The sequence below is a fragment of the Falco cherrug genome, chromosome 14, assembly GCF_023634085.1.
Source record: "Falco cherrug isolate bFalChe1 chromosome 14, bFalChe1.pri, whole genome shotgun sequence".
NCBI classification, from domain to species: Eukaryota; Metazoa; Chordata; class Aves; order Falconiformes; family Falconidae; genus Falco; species Falco cherrug.
Genome location: NC_073710.1, coordinates 11,136,901 through 11,156,463, shown reverse-complemented (window position 1 = coordinate 11,156,463; position 19,563 = coordinate 11,136,901). Strand labels below are relative to the sequence as shown.

The following is a 19,563-nucleotide window of genomic DNA, read 5'->3' as shown; positions in this document are numbered from 1 at the left end:
TTTTGGTGGAAAGAGGCGTTGAGACACCTGAACTCTTGAGAGATGTATCTTTCTAGAATTTCCTTCCTTCCACTGTCTTGAAGCACAAATAATTTTCATAAATAGGGGAGAAAATTAATTTTTTATACCTTATTAAAAATCAGGTAACAGTCTGGTTTAAGCTCCATTCTCTAGGAAAACACAACTACTCTGTAGGCAAGCAGCGATGTCAGTTACAAAATTTATGAGAGACTGCATTTTGGAATGTATGTGTCATTATGAATGAAAAATGCTTTTAAATGAAATGAAAAATGAACAAATGAAAAGCATTTAAATATTTGCTGCGCTCATTAGAATGAGGAGTTAGGCTTTAAAAAATCATGTTCACAAACATATACTTTGAAGTTCTTACATTGTCCTGCTAGACATACATGATACACATTATTGTCCATGTCAGTCTCTTCATCACACTCCTTGTCCTCTGGCAAGTCCTTGTCTGGTCATGCTTCGCTGGGCACCGTGATGTTGTTTCTACAGGTTGTCAGGTCACATTTGTACGTCTCTGTGCCGAGAAGTACAGTCCTGTTTGGTGGGTTCGTTACAGTTTTTGCTTTGAGATATGGTACGCAGTCAAGGGAAAACTAACTTACAGTCATTTTCCTCCAGACTGCCTTTATCTGAAAGTGAAATCATGATGATTTTATTTGTTATTTTTGCTTATGAATCAGATTGTCAGTGGTTGATGGAAGAAGATAACACACCAATAAGACCTGTAAGGTCAGATGCAGTGGAAATGTATCTGGTCAAAAGAGGCACTTACGCCTGTCTTATTGACTGTGTATGTTGCAGTTCCTGCCAGCCATCCTAACAAAATTTTAGGAGTATCCAGATGTTTCAGAGGTAACCAAGATCTTGCTGAAAGGTTTGATCTTGCCATGATGTCAAATGACAGTAAGGTCTCTTAACTATTAAAACAAAAGTAGCTGGAGGAACATGCCCAAACCCTTTTAGTTTTTGATTAGTAAAGTCTGCTGGAGCATTGTGAGGATTAATCTTAGTCCTGATGCGGTTTTCCACAGAGGAATTTCTCAGTTATGATTATGTACTAAGTACCAGCATATTAATGTTCAGTGAACCCACAGTAAGTGACAAGAGTAGAGTTTGTGTCCCAGGTTTAGTACTACTTGTTCAATAAAAATCAGTTCTTTGATTGTGACTTATATTTTGGTAGAGGAATACATGTGTGTTACGAACTTTAGGAGAACTTGAAACAGAGTGAGTTCCAGGCTTGATTAGGGGGGGATTGATTTTCAAACTCCAGAGAGACAAAGGTCAGTAACCTTTCTACTCCTGGCAGGGTTACCAAGGTGGCATTCAAATCCTCAATAGATCTTGCTATTATAGAGGCAGATTTTCAAAGGTTCTTAACTCAGCTTCTGATTTACTGATTGCTATTTTAAGCCTGCAGTATGCCTGGGTAAACTGAGCTAAGAGTGGCTATTTACAAACTTTTGACAGCTTGCACAAGACCTGCTCTTTTGAGAAGAGACACACAATTTTGATGCTAACGTCTTCCTTTTGCACTTTTTCTGCACAACGTTTTAATTAAAACCTTTGGAGTGTTTGAGCAGACACTGATCTCATTTGGTACTTCTCATTTAGAACTTACCTTGTGTGGGTCACCGTGGTGTATTTTGACCTCAGGCTCAGATCAGTGTCTTGACAAGTCCCCTCCTCTGAGGTTTCCTCAGGTGTCTTGGGCTGGCTGCCCTGGAACTTTTGGAACGCACATTCTGACATGAAACATCTCTTTGAAACACATGTGGTTCTAGTTAGTATTAGGTAGTGAGAAATAATATCCATGCTGCTTTTTACATCATGATTTTTTGATGGCTTTTTGATGGTCCTTCTGGCTTCTTCTGTGCTACACAGAGGAGAAAACATGCAGCTTCTTTCACAGAGCCTGTCTGAATGTTGAAGGGAATTATACAAGGGCAGTGCAACAGCAGTGTGGGCTACAGTACTCTTACCTCAGTGTCAGTCTTCTTTAGTAAAACGGCAATTTCAGTTTATTTTTGGAACCTGGCTTCACATGCAAAGTTATAAAGGACATTTGGCTGGAGAAGCCAAATTGAGCATCCTTACGGCAGGCCTCCCAACGCTTCTGACTGCAGAAGTACAATACGTAACACACACAAGTTATCTGGGTTAGAGTTGAGAAGACTTTGCAAGACTTGGATGTACATGGTAACAGATTTTTTTGATGAAAATGTAAAAATGCGTTGATTACAGAAGAGCCTTAAACCCCAAATTTTTCTGGATTGCGTGCCAACATTGCAGAAAATGCATGCTCAGGACTTGCTACATGTTTCTGTTACTCTGAGTGCCATTAAGTAGCTAAGTATTTCTTCATTTTTCTGTGACCATTAGGAAAGGATTGGTACTTGGTGCATTTGTCCCTTACTGTGACAGACGTGAATGACAACGTACCTGAATGGGCCATGGAGCCCTTCCCGTTCTTGGCTGTGGTTTCCCCTGAAGCTGTGGGAGGTACTGAAGTATACAAGCTGCTTGCTGTGGATGCAGATGAAGGGATCCATGGAGCTGTAGAATATTTTCTCTTGGAAGGTAAATTTTAACTCTCTCCTTCCCTGTGTATTAGGCTTCAGTATTGTGCCTTTTGTCTTTTATCCTCAGTTGCGTTAGTGAAAGAACTTCTGTTCATCTTACAAAAGGTTCATAAGCCTTCAGCTCCGTGTGTGAGAAGTTTGGCTTTTATTGAGGGTACAGACAGATTTGCCAGATTTGAAGTGTGTTCTCCCTGCAAATTTGGGTTCCTGCCCCAACTGTCCCCCGGGGAAAGGTGAGGCTGGAGTAGTCTGTACTGCTCAAGGCTTTGGCAAAGGGTTGGCAGCGGTGGCAGTAGTCAGCACCTCTCTGCTGGACTGCTTTTTTTATGAGATAGGGCAGTATGTGGAGCACAGTTTGTTGAGTGGAGGGGGTTAGTGTTCCTACTGCCTTGTGGGAGCTGTGCTCCTGGTTTGTTTCTAACAACTTTTTAAGGGTCTGGGTTGGGCCTTGGCTTTGCAAAGCTAGCACAGGCTCATTAATATTTTTCTTTGTGGGGCTCTCAAGATAAGCTTCAGTGACAGTTCAAAACTGTGTAAGCAGAAGGGGAGTAACAGTACCTCTCCAAAGGTGGACTTGTTCCTCTTGGCCAGGACTCTAGCAGGGTATTTTCTGGTAAGGGATATAGGTCAAGCAACAGCAAAGTACGGAGGATAAAGAAGAATGATAATTGTCCAGAGAAGTAAAATGGGACTTAGCAATGTAATGATAAATGTAATTACTGATTTCTGATTTCTAAGTTCTAAACAAACTTTTGAATTTTGATGTGCATGCTGATTCTAAGCTAAAACCAACCAGGGAATTGATACTATGTTCTCCTCTTAAATAATCAAGTAAAAATGTTCTTGCTGACAACCATTTGTGGATCTGTTCTTTTTAGGTGGGGAAGACAGATTTGAAGTTGAGAAGGACACTGGCTGGATTAAAACTACAGGTCTGCCATTGGTGAGGGACAAAGAGTATTTACTGACTGTACTAGCAGCAGATAAACTCGGAAGCAAAGGCTCTCCAGCCTCTGTATCTGTAATTGCTGGATCGCGACCACCACAGTTCACCAACATGTCATACTTGGTTTATGTTCCTGAAAGTATGCTGCAAGGAAAATTGTAAGTAACAGTTCAATATAATGCAGTGAGATTGTGTTCCTAGATTAATTTCTGTTTGATCTCCCCGAAGCCTCAGTATTGTCTGTGAATTGTAAACAGATGCTGTAAGTAGCAGTTTAGAGATCTTAATATAAATGAACAAGATATAGTTTGATTGATGTATTTTTAGTCACCCTTTTATACAGAAAAGTGGTATTGAATAATTATGGTTTCTTGCTTTTTTAAATTATATGGACAGTATTAGTAGATGTTGATTGCGTCGATTTTCAAACAAAATGCAGAATACAAATTAGGACTGTTATATCATGAAGAAAGTTACCCTTGAAAGTTCCTTGAAAAAATATACTGATTTTGTGTGTTGAATTTGGAGAAGTGCCATCTCCCTCAAGTGAAAACTGGGGAAAAAACAGAAGACTGTCTTTGCCGTCTTCATTATGGTGACAAACCGAGCAAAAATGAAGATGCCACAAAACTTGCAGTTTTGTTTTTCCATCCTTTGTGTAACCACGTGCATCTAAATATCACAGAAAACGTTAGTAACATAGGTCCACCTGAATACTCAGTTCTGTCATTCCCAAACTGTTTTGTTCTTACAGCAAACATTTCCTCTTCCAGTTGAATTGAGAATACTTCTGTCCAGTAAATGTCTTCCTTGTGTGGTCATTCAACTGTTACTCATATCATATCATCTGTAGTGGTGCATTTTACTGTTCAGTCTACAACAATCAATTTTACAGTGACTAAATAACCAAGGTGTGTTAAGATTAAAAAAAGAGCAACTGTTAATAGTAGATAACAAGATTGTTCTTTAGAACTGCAAAAAACTTAAATAGCACAGGCATAAAAGAAATGCAAGAGTTACAAAATGCTGCGATACCTAAGAAGTGCCTGCCATCTTAGGTTCAGTAATGTTCAGGATTAAAAATAATGAAATCCTTTAGAACTATTTATCATTATTTAAAAATAGGTTTGCACACCTAAGATAATAATAGATTAGTCATTTTGTCAAATTACTTGGTAATATCCAAAATGAACTAAATATTTAATGTGGTTATTACTGTGTCACGGGAGATTTGAATATACACAATGTGCCCAGTGAAAGTTGTTTCCTGTTGCATGTTGACCAGAAACAGTCATGAAAATCCATTTAGAATCCTAAAGCTTTGATTTTTAAATTGGACCAATAACGCAAGCATGCAGGAAAACAAAGTCTCTGTTGTGCACTGGATTTCTGGGTTTAGGATTTCACAAGCATTACCAGATCTTTCTCTTCCTTTGGTCTGACACTAGTGCTAATGTGCTAGCTGCATGGGCAGTCTGATCTGATGAAAGACAAAGCCAAAAAGAAGAAAAGAAGTTTTCAGTTGGGTTGTTAAATGTGCTCATGGCATGGCTTTGTGGTTTTTAGTGCTGACAGGAGAGGAGAGGTGGTGTGAACATGCAGCCAGGTAGGGAGTTAGAAGGAGGGCAAAATAATTCCTGTTGGCAGGAACATGGTCGAGCGCCTGCTGAAACTGACTGTGAGACTACATCAAAGGAAAATACAGAAACAGGCTAAAGTGAGATAACGACCTACAGCAATCTTTTGCATTGTTTCAGTAGTGCACCCGAGGGAAGTGAGGAGGCAGCAGCATGGAAATGTAATGCAGAAAAAGGTGTTCAGGCAAACTGAGTTTTGTCTTTTTTGATTGTAGTTGTCACTAGATCATACATGTCGGTGGGCTCTCCAGGGAGACAGAGTTATTTTTCCTAAGAAACCTGCATGCTAAGGCAACAAACACTTGAGAAATTAGTAATCTGTTTTAAAGCCTTCAAAAATATTTATTTTTAAATTCCTTCTTTTACTTCATACTGCAAGTCTTTTTCCCACTTGAAGAGTTTAAATACATGGGACTTAAGTGGAAAAAAAACCAGTGCCAGACAAGAGCTAAAACTGTATGTCTGTGTAATATGCACACTGTTAGTGACTAGCTTTTATCCTTTTGCAGTTATCTGTTGAAACTTCAGGGTGGTATGACTACAGCAACAAACTTACTATGCTGTTATTAAAATGAATGTTTTGCATCTTACTTTATCTTATAGTTTCCTGCCTGAAAACCACCACTACCATAGAAGAAAGTTAGAGTAGGCAAATTCAGCTGCAGCAAAAATGAAATCCTCGGTTCCTGTGTTTTTAATCCTGACTGTGTTCTACTTCGGAGATTCCTATCTTTATCTGTTTAACCTCAAGATGATAGAACTACTGTATACAAAATGTTTGAATTTGGTGTTTAGGTACAGCTGTCACCGACTTCAGTGAGTATTGCTCTGATCAGACCTACAGGGTTGCACCATCATTTCTGGTATGTATCATTTTTGTCATGTTTTTCAGTATGTTGTGTTATGTCCTCAAGGGTCTTTTTTTTTTTTTTTTTTTTTAATGCAGCTTTCTTACTGTCTCTGCTGTATCATATCAAAAGAAATCCCTGAGCTACAGTTTACTGACTAATCCTAGTGGTCTATTCAGTATTGATCGAGCAACAGGAGATATCAGTTTAACTCGGAGTGTGGATTATGAGAGTGACCAACACCAGTATCTTCTTTTGGTCAGAGCAGAGGAAAATGAGGAAGAGTTCAGCAGTGCAGCTGAGGTGGGTGTTCACTTCTGGCAGTCTGTATGTATTTCCATTTTCCTTCAGCCTTCCATACAGATTCACTAGGTGCTCCCATTTCCCCAGCTCATGCTGTCTATTCTACTGTCCTCTTAAAAAGTCTTTCTGTCTGTGGGTAGATGATGAGGGATTGTTCAGGTACTCTTAGAGTTCAGTCTTGCAGACGGTGAAAAGGCTATTTCTGAGGGATCAATATGTCATCCCATCATAGGTCCTAGGCCTTATCTGGGAAGATAGGGAAACAAATGTGGCCAAGCCAGACATGAGGTTTTGTCTTACTCTAAACCTACATGAAGTATGATATATATTTGAGATAATTCATATTTAAAACAAAGGTGGAACAGAAAAGAATTTGTTTCACATCAAGAACACAAAATGAACTTGTAAAGAAAGAAGGTAATAGAAACTCACAGATATTGAAAGATGATGATTCATGGCATTTTAAAAGGCTGTTCAGCAGCAACAGTATTTCTAAATATAGTTATTACACTGGTTTGAATTAAAGGATTCACTGAGCTAGGAAATCCATACAACATACCAGTTTGTTCATGCTGCAGGAAATAAGATGTACGCTATAGAGGAACAGGCAGCAGAATGATAAGGAGCAAGTGTGAGGACACAGAGAGACTGTGAAACAGTGTGTCAATGTAACAAACAGTGGCTGAAGCGCACCAGAGGCTGATAATTTCTATTGATCCTTTTTTGTACTCCGATAGGAAGGGTGGTACAATATGACTTGAAAGAAGATTATGAGATGATTTTACGAATACATTTAGCCTAAACGTAGTTTACCTTGTACCTGCTTTAACCTCAATAGTTAAGAGAGAGCAACTCTCAGTTTATAGAAACCTATGTCAGGGTAGGTAGAGTATCTGTCTACTCATTGCACTGTAGTGCAGAATACCTCAACCAACTTCAGATGGTCTGAAGTGTAGTGGTATGGAGTGCCATAAAGGGTAATTTAACGCACTTCTTATTGTCTGGAATGTGAATAATGCAACTGTGGACTCATATCTGATATAAGAATAAGAAAATATTTCAAAAGATGTTAGAAGCAGAATTGTATTTCTTACTTGTTTTGCCATAATCGGTTCCATCTACGTCTGATTTATGCTGCTGTAATTGAATTCAGAACTTGGTCTTGGAGATTTATACTCTAAAACATAATATGCTTGCCAGTAGAATTTTTAGTGTTACAAATCACAGAAGTATTAGAAGATACGATAATGGGAAAAAGGATGCTTGGAAAGCAGATGGTCCGTTTTCCTTTAAATTAGTAATAAGGAATAATCAATGGAGATGAAGGGTAAGCAGCAAACATTGCTGCAAGGGACTAAGACTTGGCATTCCAAATATTTTGGAATCTAATATTTCAATGTTTCTTAGCAGGAAAAGAGAAATCTTAAGAAAAATGGCTTATCCTATGTGCTATGACTTCTGAAGACCTCAGGAATGTTTTTGCGAAATTTTTAATTTTTCCATCTGATATTTCTAAAGCAACGAAGTCACTGCCTTTATTCACTTTGGCTGTTTAACGTTCCTCTCTTCCCATTAAGGTTTTGGTTGTAATCACAGATGTGAATGATTGCATCCCCGAATTTGATCAGTTGATTTACAGCAAAGTTGGTGTTCCTGAAACAGTTACTATGACAACTGCGCTTCTACAAGGTTAGTACTTCTAAAATGATTTGTTAGGTTCAGTATGAGTTTGGTTTTTTTTCTCCCACTAATTAGAATTCAGTTCTGAAGGCAAAATTACCTGCCCCAGCATGGGTATAGTTGCAACTCTCTGAAGGCAAATGGCACCTTGTAGAATTGGATCATAATTATTTACTGCTGTCACAGCCCAAATAATTTTGAGGGATGGGACACAAAAGAAACAAATCTTCTTTGTAGGATTTTTAAGTAACAGAACTTCAGTTGTGGTTGGTATTATAGCAGCAGGCTTACAATAGCAAACCTGCAGAGTGATGTTGAATCAGAAATTATGGACACATCAGCTAACTTTCTCTGCCGGTCTTAGGAGTCCTACGTGGGCTTGCTGTAGGGAATACTGCTCTTTTGCATTAAAAGCCTCTTGCATGGTTTAACTGTTTTACGTGAGGTTTTATTTGGATGATTGAGAAAAAGACTCTGCTTCTTTCCAATGTAACCAGTAACTTAAGCTTTAAATGATGATGCTCTGTAAATTATGTAAACTTTGATTTTGTAAACCACAGAAATCTTATCTTGAAAATGTTTATATAAAAATGAGTAGGTTCTAGCAATACAACGAATTTATGTCACCTAAGCAGTTGCAGAAGGGCATTATATTAGTCTTTAACCCTTGCAGAATCTTTTGATAAATCTTGAGGGGGAAAAACGAAATTAAACTACAAGAAAAGTGCTGTTCCATAGCAAATAGGATTTTATAACCTTCTGCTGTTCTTCTTAGTGATTTACCCTGTACTGATGGTAGTCTGTCAGTTACTGTTCCGGTATCTGCGCTTTTAGCATAGGTTTTGTAGGTTATAGGTAGGGTCTAACAAATGCATAAAATGCATCAATTGAATAATATATGTAAATATTTCATCTTTAATCACACAGGGTGTGATCTGTCCAAGTGATCTTAAGCCAGTAGTATAGATTAGGTGGACATGAGAATATACATCTCGGTGTGAGAATATGTTCTTGGTAGTACTCTTTAAATCCAGCAGACAAAGGCAAGATCTAGTGGCTGAATTCAACCAGGGACTTGACTTAAAGGTTACTTCAATAACAAGCACAGGGGATATAGCACAGTTTTATGATTTTTTTCAAGCACCACATACCAAGACAAATAGTTCTATACTACACACTAATTCTGTTGTTAAAGTACGTAACATTCCAATTCACAAACTTTGGCCTACACAATGTTTTCCTCTTCTCTTTTAATAGTGACAGCCACTGACTGCGATTCAAAAGAGAATGCCAAATTACTCTATTACGCTTTGAGTCAAGACTTCAGTATTACTTCAGATGGTACTATTTTTCCAGCAACACGGTTGGACTATGAGCAACCTGACCATCTTTATGAGTTTGTAATTATGGCTGTAGATCAAGGGGAAGAGCCGAAGACTGGGACAGCAACTGTTAGGATCCATGTTTCAAATGTGAATGATGAAGCACCTGTGTTTTCCCAGACAGTGTAAATACATATTCTTAAAACTCTTGGTATCTTTGTCTTTCACTGTTGCTTTTTGTATTGTGGTCAAAAGGCTGATTGTTACAGGATAGTAACTGTCTTTGGTTCAACCAAATCTGAGAGTTGGACTGACAAATGCGGGATCATCTTTTGACTCTGTAACTCTCTTATTACCAGTAGAAAAAAGAAAAAAACCAACCCGGCAGCTTTAAGTTTGGTTCTTAATTTTAAGGTTTAGGGATACTTTCAATGTATAGTAGGACTTATGTATGTAGCTAGCTAGAAGTAGTATATAGACAGTCTCTTTTGACAAATCTTGCACTTATGTTTTTGCCAATATGTACTGAAAGACTATACATTTCAAGAAAACCCCTCCACCACCCGAGAAAATCAAGCAGAAAAAGCAGGCGACTCAGTACTGTCCTCAGCCTGGATCCAGAGTACATGGTAGAATTTTGTCTTTTAATTAGGTAATTTAAGCTTAGACAGAGTCAGCAGTCTGCATCCCTGGCTTATAATTGTTACAGAAAAATGCCTAGGTGACAGAATCCTAAATGACCACTGAATTGTAAAAAACACAAGATAAATGTCAATAAGCGGATTCACTTAATTTCACTTAGTCTCATGCCCTACAAACTGAACTTTTTTTTTTCCCCTCCTTCTTTTAAAGCATCAGTAAGCATTTTTTCTTCCATAGCTGGGGCTCAGAAGCATCTGAAGCAATGTCAAAAGTACTACAAACTTGCATTTGTGTTAGAGGCTTACTAATGGAATTCCCAGTCAGCTTCTGCATCAGCCTTCTACTCTTAAAAGTAGAAGTTGCTCAGAACAAAACCCAGTCAGAGATTTCAGTGATGCTAAGCTTGTGGTTTAGCTGAACAAAATATCGAAGCTTTCTGACAGTCCTTATTTTATGTAAAGTTAACCTCTGGCTTCAAAATATTGTGCCCTCCTTTCTTTTCTAAACATCTCCTACGAGATGGGGCTTGGAAAATTGATCTTTTGTAAATTCTTACTGGATCTCTATGCATTTGCAAATACTAAACCAGATTAAATTTCTCACTCTTCAGATGATGCCTGTTTTTCATTTATTTATTTGTTCTAATAGTCAGGGTCATTGAATATTTATTTGTATCTGTTAGTCTTGTATTTGTTCCTGATTTTTTTAATCAGAAATGAGTGATAGTATTAAAGGTGCTGTAAATGTCTCTAACAAGTTTGAAGTAGAAAACATAGTTTAAAAAAAAGCGCCTGCCAGCTCTTTTATTTGAAGTTTACTGAAGAATACTATGAAAATGAACATTATTTTAAATTACCAAATATTCACAAGAAGCTGTTCTGTTCCCTATGCAATAGCAGGGAAACCGCTTTTGTATATTTGTGTAGATTTTCATTGGAATTCCTGGAATTCAAATTAGCTCAGGTTTTTGTTTAACCAGGCTAACCAGGCTTTGATTTTGCTTTATCATTCCCATAATGGAAAAAATCTTGAACCCAAAGGTGAATTTCAGACAGAACTTAGCTGAAGTTTTCTGTGAAATAGATTAATCATGAACACCTGTAAATTAGGCCCTGTTGAGAGACTAAGTTTGCAATGAATGTTATTTTCCATGGCAAGCTAATGCAGATTAAGATGATGAAGTTGTCTTTCTAGCCCTTTGTTTAAATAGATTTACAGTCCAGTATAAACTTATCATTCCTTGCCCACAAGCTTTCTTTCATCACGGTTATTCTTTATCTCAGTTGTGAAATACTTAAGGCTACCACTCTCTTTCATTTTGTCAGTTTTTGCTTTCTTCTTTTTAAGAGACCTCTTGTGATGACTTGAACTTTTCTGTCCCTATATTTCATGTTCAAAATTATCAGAATTACTTTTAATTTGCTTTCCAGATAGAGAGTTAAGACAGTGTCCTGAGGGTTGTGACTGAGCTAAACCAGAATAATTTACTTCTCTTACTTCATTGCATATTGGATTGGGGGAGGAATAAAAAGCTATTTCTATGAAGGTTTTGATGAAAACATACATATCTAGACAACAAAAGTGAAAGGAGTTTTCTGTGCATCCATTTTCTTTTTCTTTCAATTTTTTAGTATTTCCAGCGTATGGAGAGTGGGTCCATAAGCACTCTGAACCCAGTAATTATATATACATATGGTTATACATACATCTATTTTATCTATGTTGTTTGCTGCAGCCAGTTGTACTTCATTCATGTGGCTGAGCTTTGGGATATCTACTGTGGACAGGTCTGTAGTATGCTTAGTCTGGCCTGTGCTCAATCCAGTCAGATAAAATAATAAATATTTGGGACTTTGCTAAAGCAGGGGGCTTTTCTACTCCAGAGAGCGTTAAGCTCAGGCTGATAATGCCTCTTAAGAGCTTACAATGTCAGTAATGTGCCTGGACTTGAGAAGAGATTTTTGTAAAACTGACTTTATGCACATATCCTCCAGATCTGGTTCTCATCTTAGTCATGCTGGTACAGACTACACTGAAAGCATTTGGAGTGCTGGTGTCAGAAAGTGCTATAACAAGCAACGCTTTAACTTAGCAAATGTTTGCTTTGGTTCTGTGAATCATGCAACTCATTTTTATAAAGTAAAAAAAAATGAATTCTGCATTTAGTGCAGGTCTTGTTGCAAAGCTAAGCTTCAAAGCTTCAGTACTGCTGAGAGTTTGCAATGGCAGTCTGGGAGGCAGCAACAGAAAGGCGTGGATGGTTGGATAGACCAGCAACATTATCATTTCACTGGTTAGCAAAGCAGCAGCTTATCAGTGCAGTTGTATTGGTGGATTGCAAGTCTCTGCTGTACCCTTTGTACAGGTAGTCAGTAGGTGTTGTGAAGCGGAGTTCTGCATATATTATTTCCTGTCTAAATTCATAAAGGTGGTGTTGTAATTTCTTTTGACAGCTATAGGAGTTTTGTTTCTGAAGATGCAGGCCCAAACACACTGGTTGCTACAGTTAATGCTGTTGACCCTGATGGAGATGGTGTGACATACGATATTCTGTCTGGGAATCAAAAAGGAAACTTTGTTATTGACCCTAAGAAAGGTAATAATATATTAGCTCTCTGCTACTGCAGGCATAATGCTGATTCTGACGTGATGCAGCTTGAATTTGGTCTTTATTAGGTAGCAATTATAAAAATTGGATAGCATATGCTATTTTTGAAGCTAATATTAACCTATTTAAAAGTAGTATAGGAAAAAGATATGATTGTTCTAGTCTCTCTTGTAACGTTAAAAAAATTGTATCATTTTCCTAAAAGCTTTGTATAATTGATGTATCTTGTTTGTTGTTTGCTTTTGGTCAGTAACTTAATAGAGAGCATTATTGTAGATAACAGGTAACTTAATAGACAGTAATGTAATAGAGAATGTTATTATTGATAAAGATGTGACATTCCAAAATGTCAAACAAGGATCTGAATAACATTTAATCTAGGAAACTAGTTTCAAAGTTGCAGCAAGAAAGGGCTGCTCTGCAGGGTAAGGTGAAATGGGAGCCAAGGCAGGCAGGGGCAGGGACCTCACAGCCACAGACCGCCATCCCAGGCTAGGACATCCCATGCTATAAACGTGGTTCATCCAACAGTCCAGTGGTCACCAAACAAACCCAGTGGTCACCAGACAAATGCGCAGTGAGGGGGTGGGTCTCGGATCAAGCGGGAAAGCAAGTCAGCAGGGCAGCGTCAGGGTGAGCAAGATGCACAGCCAGGTACAGCACACCCCCGGGGAGCTCAGGAAAGGACCTGAGCTTAAACGCAGCTCCTGGGACATGGGCCAGAGGCCACAGACAAGGCTTGTGACAACCAACTGTCTGATCCAAGATTAGCCAGCAGCATGGTGTCAGAGCTGGCCTTGAACACGGGCAGCCAAACCCAGGGAGCAAGAGGAAGAGTGTGCAAGGCCTGTAGGTGCTCTCCAACCTTGACATCCACCTGCTGAAGTTAGCCTAAAATACTGTCAGTAATCAAATAGCTGCGTTAGGAGAAAAAGCTATAGGGTGACAGTTCTGACTGGAATAGTTTTCTTTGTGCAACTTTTTCAATAATTTGGTTTTAACTGAAGTGGACATTTGAGTTTTCAGATGAGGGTTTTATTTTTTTTTTCCTATGCTTATGTCTATGTCCCGATTATGCATGTGAGCAAAGACTTCTTAGCTGAGTTTACTTATTTACTGACACAAAATGATGCATTCGTAGGCAGAATGAGGCTACCACTGTTTCGTTACAGTGAAGGCAAAAGTATATAAAATACGAGCTAAGTATATTTTTCATTTAAGGACAAAATAATTCACATGACCAATCTTATTTAGCCAAGAATACTGCATGCATGATGAAAAAAAAAAAAGTGTGAATACTTTGTTGTTTAAGTAATTTGTTCTGAAATACCAGGTTTTACATTTTCTAAAACTCTTTTCAGCAGTTGCATGTTTTTAAATCCCCAAAAGAAAAACCCCACAACATTGATGTTCTCTCAAAAAAAAAACCCACCAAAAAAACAATCCACCAACACACGTCAGGGTAGGCTGATGTATCCCTTTAAATTAATAGGATTTGTATGCTGTTGATTGCTTGAAAAAACAAAAGGGGGTGTTTTGGGACAGAGACAAGCAACCAAATTGAAGTGCCATTGAAGGACTGAAGTAACTTAATTTCAGTTGAACTATATTTGACCTGTCATGAACTGCAATCAAAATCTGAACTTAAATTTTTCAAAGCTCTATCATTGAATATATAGGAAGGAGTAAGCCAACCTAAGTTATTCTTTCTCTTTATTTCATAGAGTTCACTTAGCATGAAATTTTAATTTAAATGCAAATCATGTTTTTTCAATATTAATGTCAGATTCTGAAATGTTGCCAAAAATATGATCTGCAGGTAACTTGCAAGTGTTGCAACGTGATTCTGAATTTGAGAGCTCCTTTTATCCCTTCTGACTTATAAACAGAATTGTAAGTTGCAGGAGTTAAATTTCTAAAGATACTTTGGCACCTGAAGAGGAGCAATGGTTTGAAAAGTGTCTAATTGCCACAGGGGTAGTATACCTGATGCTTCTGAAAAATCTTTATTGAAAATGCTTGATTTGATTGATGGCATCTCTTAGGATTAGCTCCATAGTAGTATTATAGATAATTATGTATATGTACTTTCATACTTTTTTAATCTGTTAATTTTTATAGTCTTTGAAACTTAATTTTAGAAACATGAGCATATTTTTTTTTTTTACAACACTGTTGGGGTTCTGTGGCTTAATAAACCCATAAAGGTTTATACAGTGACTTGCAGCAGTTTCTTTTCAGAAACAATGTCCGGGGAATAATCTGTACCCCCTTGTCGCAGAAATGCCAAGGTAAAGCAGAGATGTGTCAAAAATAAGTGCTGCAGCTAAAACAATACATTTGCAAGCAAACTGAGTGACACTGATGCTGTGACAGTACTCTGTTGTAATGACAGTTGCTATTGTGCCTGCTGAATAACAGAGGTGATTGATGGATGATGGAGCAAAAGAATGGCAGCTTCTTACTGCAGGGTCTCAGCTGTAATTTCTTTTGCTTTTGTAGCAAATCTTTCATACATCTTTCTCTGACAGTGCCTTTATGTCCCATTGAGTACTGTGTATCATTTGTGTGACTTGGGAGAGTAGCAAAATACACATTTCTGAGGGTATGCCTATATAGCTAAATGCTGGTGTGGTTAACAGGGCGACACCTGCTTTGTGGCAATAATGATACAGGAACATGGCTGGGCTTACTGGTGTGGCAGGTGCAGGTGCAACAGAAGTCTGCCACAATGTTTCTCTGGATTTTTTTGTTAATTGTTTGGTTTTTCCTGCAGCAGATCCATGAAAGCTAGCGTGCACAGGTCAGCTGAGTTGTAGCTGTTGTCTCATTTAGCTCTATAGACATGTCTGCAGACAAACCTGTTGTGCTTAGTTTTTTTTTAATATCACACTGCAGTAAAAATACCATTGTTACATTACACTGTAGCAGCCTTGTGGTTCATTGGTGAATCGGTAAATGAGAATCGTTTGTTGTCATGCTTACTAGTGAGAAGAGCAAGAGTAATTGGTTAATGTAGTAAAAAAAAATAAAAAACACATTGTTTTTACAGGGCTAGTTAGACTTCGTTCAAGTCCGTTTCCTAAGCTGCAGGGGACAGAGTATGTACTTAATGTCACAGCTACTGATGATAACGCCTCTGGAGGGCCCCATTCTCTTACAAGTACTGCCCAGGTTGTTGTGAAGATTGATGATGTCAACAATAACAAACCTGTCTTTCAGAAGGTAAATTATAATGAGGCTCGGTCATTTGTATTAGACTGTGTGGTAAATGTTTAAGACTGTGTTGTCAGTGCGAGTGATGCAGCAGATGAGCTATTCAAGAAGTGGTCCACTTCCATCTGGCTTTGAGTCCTGATGCCGCTGTCTTCTTCATCTTTTCCATCCCTCTCCTAAGACTTACAGGATTTATTCTCCTCTTGTGGCAGAACAGTTCCTGTGAGCACTGCCTTTTCCCTGAATCACATCTCATCTCTGGCGTTTTAGAAGATGAGGTTGAGTGAATAACTTGTGGAGGTTCAGTGTAGTAGATGTGAGGAGGAATCGATAGGTATAGCTATCTATGCAGTGGACTTGTTCCACAGTATTCCAAAATAGCTCTCTAAATTGCACAGGCTTCTTTTGGTGGTTGTGTGTCTAGAACTGATGAAAGAAAGAATTAAAGTATTTTAGCTTAATTTGTAAAGTACTCTAAAAAATAAATGCTTAAATGTATTTTCAGAATGTTTATTCATATTAAAGACCTGTTATCTAAAAATTTCAAGTTTGAGGCTAATGGCTAAAGTGTTGACGGGCAATGTTGCACATTTTGAAAAGTCAGTGGCTATTCATGTCAGTCTTGGAAACTCTCAGTAGTCTGTCCTTGACAACGTTACTTTGCATAGAAATTGCTTTTTGACCAAAGCAATTGTGTGCTTTGGGCAAGTATATGTTCTCTTTTTTATAAGACTTTTACTAATACAAAAAAAGAAAATATTTACATTGGGAAGAAACTAACTTTTTCTCCAAGTATTTTCATTAGTTGGAGATGCTCAGTGGCCTCCTGTTTTGTGTTGCTTGTGTAACTGCAAAGTAGCAATTGCAGTATGTAAATTTAATTGTGGTACAGATAAAGCATTAACATCAGCACATGTGAATGAAAGTGTAGATAAATCTTTTTTAATTCTTTCCGCCCCCCTCTAGTATATCTTTAAATCAAATGGCATGGTGAGTCCTTGATTTTTTTTTTTTTTTTTTTTTTTTTTTCTTTCTCCCGCTCTCAGTGTCAGTATTACCGGGAACATGCTTCTGTATTGGAAAACCAGCCTTCAGGGACAGTTGTACTGCAGGTTGAAGCTACTGATGCTGATGAAGGAGACAATGGTGTAGTGAAATATGGCTTGATGCACAGAGATGGTGCCCTACCAGCATTTAGTATTCATCCTGACACAGGTAAAGCAAATACCAGAACTGATACTGGCAGATAGAAACCACTTTGTTACACTGATGGAAAAAAAAGCTTAAACAAAATCAGGCTTCATGCTTTTTAATTTAGTTTTTTGATAGCAAACAAAATATAAACTGCATCAGCTGTATGAACAAATATTCCTTGAAACTAAAAGCTTCATACATGTCCAGTACTGAACTAGAACTGATGTTTTCCCTGAAATGTGGGAGCTCTGCTGTGTGAAATAACTTCTGTGTTTTTGTAACTGGATTTAAAAAAAACAAACATTTTATGTGCACATTGCCTTGCAACATTGCTAATGGCATATAAAATGATTTATCCAATTGACAGTAGTCTTACAAACAGCAAAGAGACTAAGCCTTGGAAGGCAAAACTAAATTCAGGCTGAAATTTTGGAGGATAAAAAGACATGAAACATGCCTTTACCCTGTACTTACTGCTCTTCACAATAAATATTTTTTATAAACTGCTTCTCTTAAAGTCAGTTTGGTAAATATCTCTGTTTTCTCAATTTAAGTCTAATTGTATGAAGTTTGCATCTGCCTGAGCAGTACAATTTAAGCTGTTGAAGTTGGTAAATCTTGTGATTGGATCTTTGAACCTGAAGTTCACGTTATTGGTATATTTAACCTATTGTATTGTATCTCAGTGTATTGACAGACAAATAAACATCTAAATGTAGAATATTGTCAAATGCATAGTAATTTGGCTCTCTGGTATTTGATTTATTTTCAGGAGTTCTGGCAACTCTTCAGATATTTGATCGAGAAAAACAGAGGGAATATCCCGTCACTGTGACAGCAACAGATCAGGCAGCGGAACCACTCATTGGAATGTGTCAGATAAATATTGTCATCTTGGACCAAAATGACAATGATCCCAGATTTGAAAACACCCACTATGAATGTAATTGAGAGTCATTTTTGGATGAATTTCGGTGCCCTGAGTGTGAGCTTACCTGATATGTAAGATTTTTGGGGTTTGTCTTTTCTGGAAGTAGATGGTGTGACCAACTAGGTGATTGCAGCCAGAGATGCACTTACCGCTGTTAATTGCGGAATGTTATCCTGTGGAATGTGCAATGTAACAAGTTCAGTCTTGACTTGTAGGCTTTCCTGAGTGTCATTACAGGAAAATTCCTTGAAACAATAGCCATGTCAGTCTCTTTCCTTACCTGACTATTCCAAGAGCCTGTGGTACTACATAGAGATGGAAAAGTTGTAATAATGAGTGTGCAGCACTGAAAACTAATTGTATCCTTTGTTTTCTGATTAATAGATTTTTGTCATAAGTTATGATTGCATACTTTTCCCATTTGAATTTCATAATTCTTCATTGTTCATTGTTTTACCTTTCCTTCTTGATTCTTAAAAAAACCCTCCCTGTTTGTGGATAAACACCCAGAGGCATGTATAATATTTGTGAAAAAATGAAGACTGGTAATTCTATTAGTTATACTGTGCAAATCCTAGAAAGCAGTTTCTGACAATGTTGTCCTTTTTTCTGGTTTTATGCAATAAATTAAAATTCCATTTATGTATATTTCTATAATACAGAGCAGTTAGTCCCTTACCAAAATACAAGACATAAAAAAAAAAAAAAAAAAAGTAGTACCTTATGAGAAATAATAATTCCAGGTTATGAATATGATAATATGAAGTTCAAATGTGATGCACAGCTCTGGAGTGACAGCAGCTCTTTAAAATATTCAGATTGATTTATGGCTGTTGTTCCAAGGAAGATCAAGTTACAGCTTCCATACATTATTACTTTAGTATTCATAGTTTCTTAGTAAGATGTTCATGGTCAATTTGACTGTAATTATCAGTATGAAATCCTTTCTTGACATTAGATTTCCTAAGAGAGGACACAAGAGTTGGGACCAGCTTTCTTCGTGTTGCAGCCCATGATGATGACTACAGCTCAAATGCTGCCATTACATATTTGATAGCAAATGAAGAACCAAACTTCTTACAAATTAATCCTACTACAGGATGGGTGTTTGTGAACCAACCCATATCTCAGGTATGATGCTTCCTGCCTTTTTAGGCTGGCGATCTCGGTATATCATAGGAGAGACTGAAGTCACGAGTTTGTGTTACTGCTTCACATTAAAGGATCAATATTGTGTCTAAGGCTTTTAGCTCACTGTGACTTGCTTCTAAGCAAGCCCCGCTTTCAGCTGGAAGGTAGCAGCTGACAGCACTGCCTCTGAGACTTGTTTTTCCTATTTCATTAGCTTTGGCATATGAATACCAAGGAATGGAGGGCTGAGACCATAAGCAGGTGAGCAAGAGTCCAGGTGTTAACAGGCAATGAATTAAACCACAAACCTGAATGTGAAAGAGTGTGAAATTTTTCTTCTCATACAGATCCCCAACTTGATACACATTAGTCATGGTGAACTAAGCATAGCTATCCCTTAGGAGGGTGAAGGCATAATGAACCAAACCAGTGCACGTAATTATCCCAAATTTACCAGTTTCAGGCATTTCTAAATACCTGCGTAAGCAGTTTGATG

The 19,563-nt window shown here is 37.7% G+C and overlaps 1 protein-coding gene across 6 annotated transcripts in view; it reads left to right on the top strand.

The window, feature by feature from the left end:
- Positions 1–19,563, top strand: part of LOC102054988 (neural-cadherin-like) — a 66,240-nt gene that overhangs the window by 12,754 nt on the left and 33,923 nt on the right. For all 6 annotated transcript variants that reach the window (XR_008735105.1, XR_008735104.1, XM_055726605.1 and 3 more), the window contains exons 2-11: positions 2,410–2,607; positions 3,488–3,713; positions 6,139–6,343; positions 7,921–8,032; positions 9,281–9,530; positions 12,441–12,583; positions 15,648–15,820; positions 16,858–17,026; positions 17,778–17,948; positions 18,895–19,067. Coding sequence is in view for 4 of the 6 variants with exons in the window: in XM_055726605.1 (XP_055582580.1) it covers positions 2,410–2,607; positions 3,488–3,713; positions 6,139–6,343; positions 7,921–8,032; positions 9,281–9,530; positions 12,441–12,583; positions 15,648–15,820; positions 16,858–17,026; positions 17,778–17,948; positions 18,895–19,067 (1,820 nt within the window). In the remaining 2 variants the exon portion in view is untranslated. The remainder of the gene's footprint in view (positions 1–2,409; positions 2,608–3,487; positions 3,714–6,138; positions 6,344–7,920; positions 8,033–9,280; positions 9,531–12,440; positions 12,584–15,647; positions 15,821–16,857; positions 17,027–17,777; positions 17,949–18,894; positions 19,068–19,563) is intronic.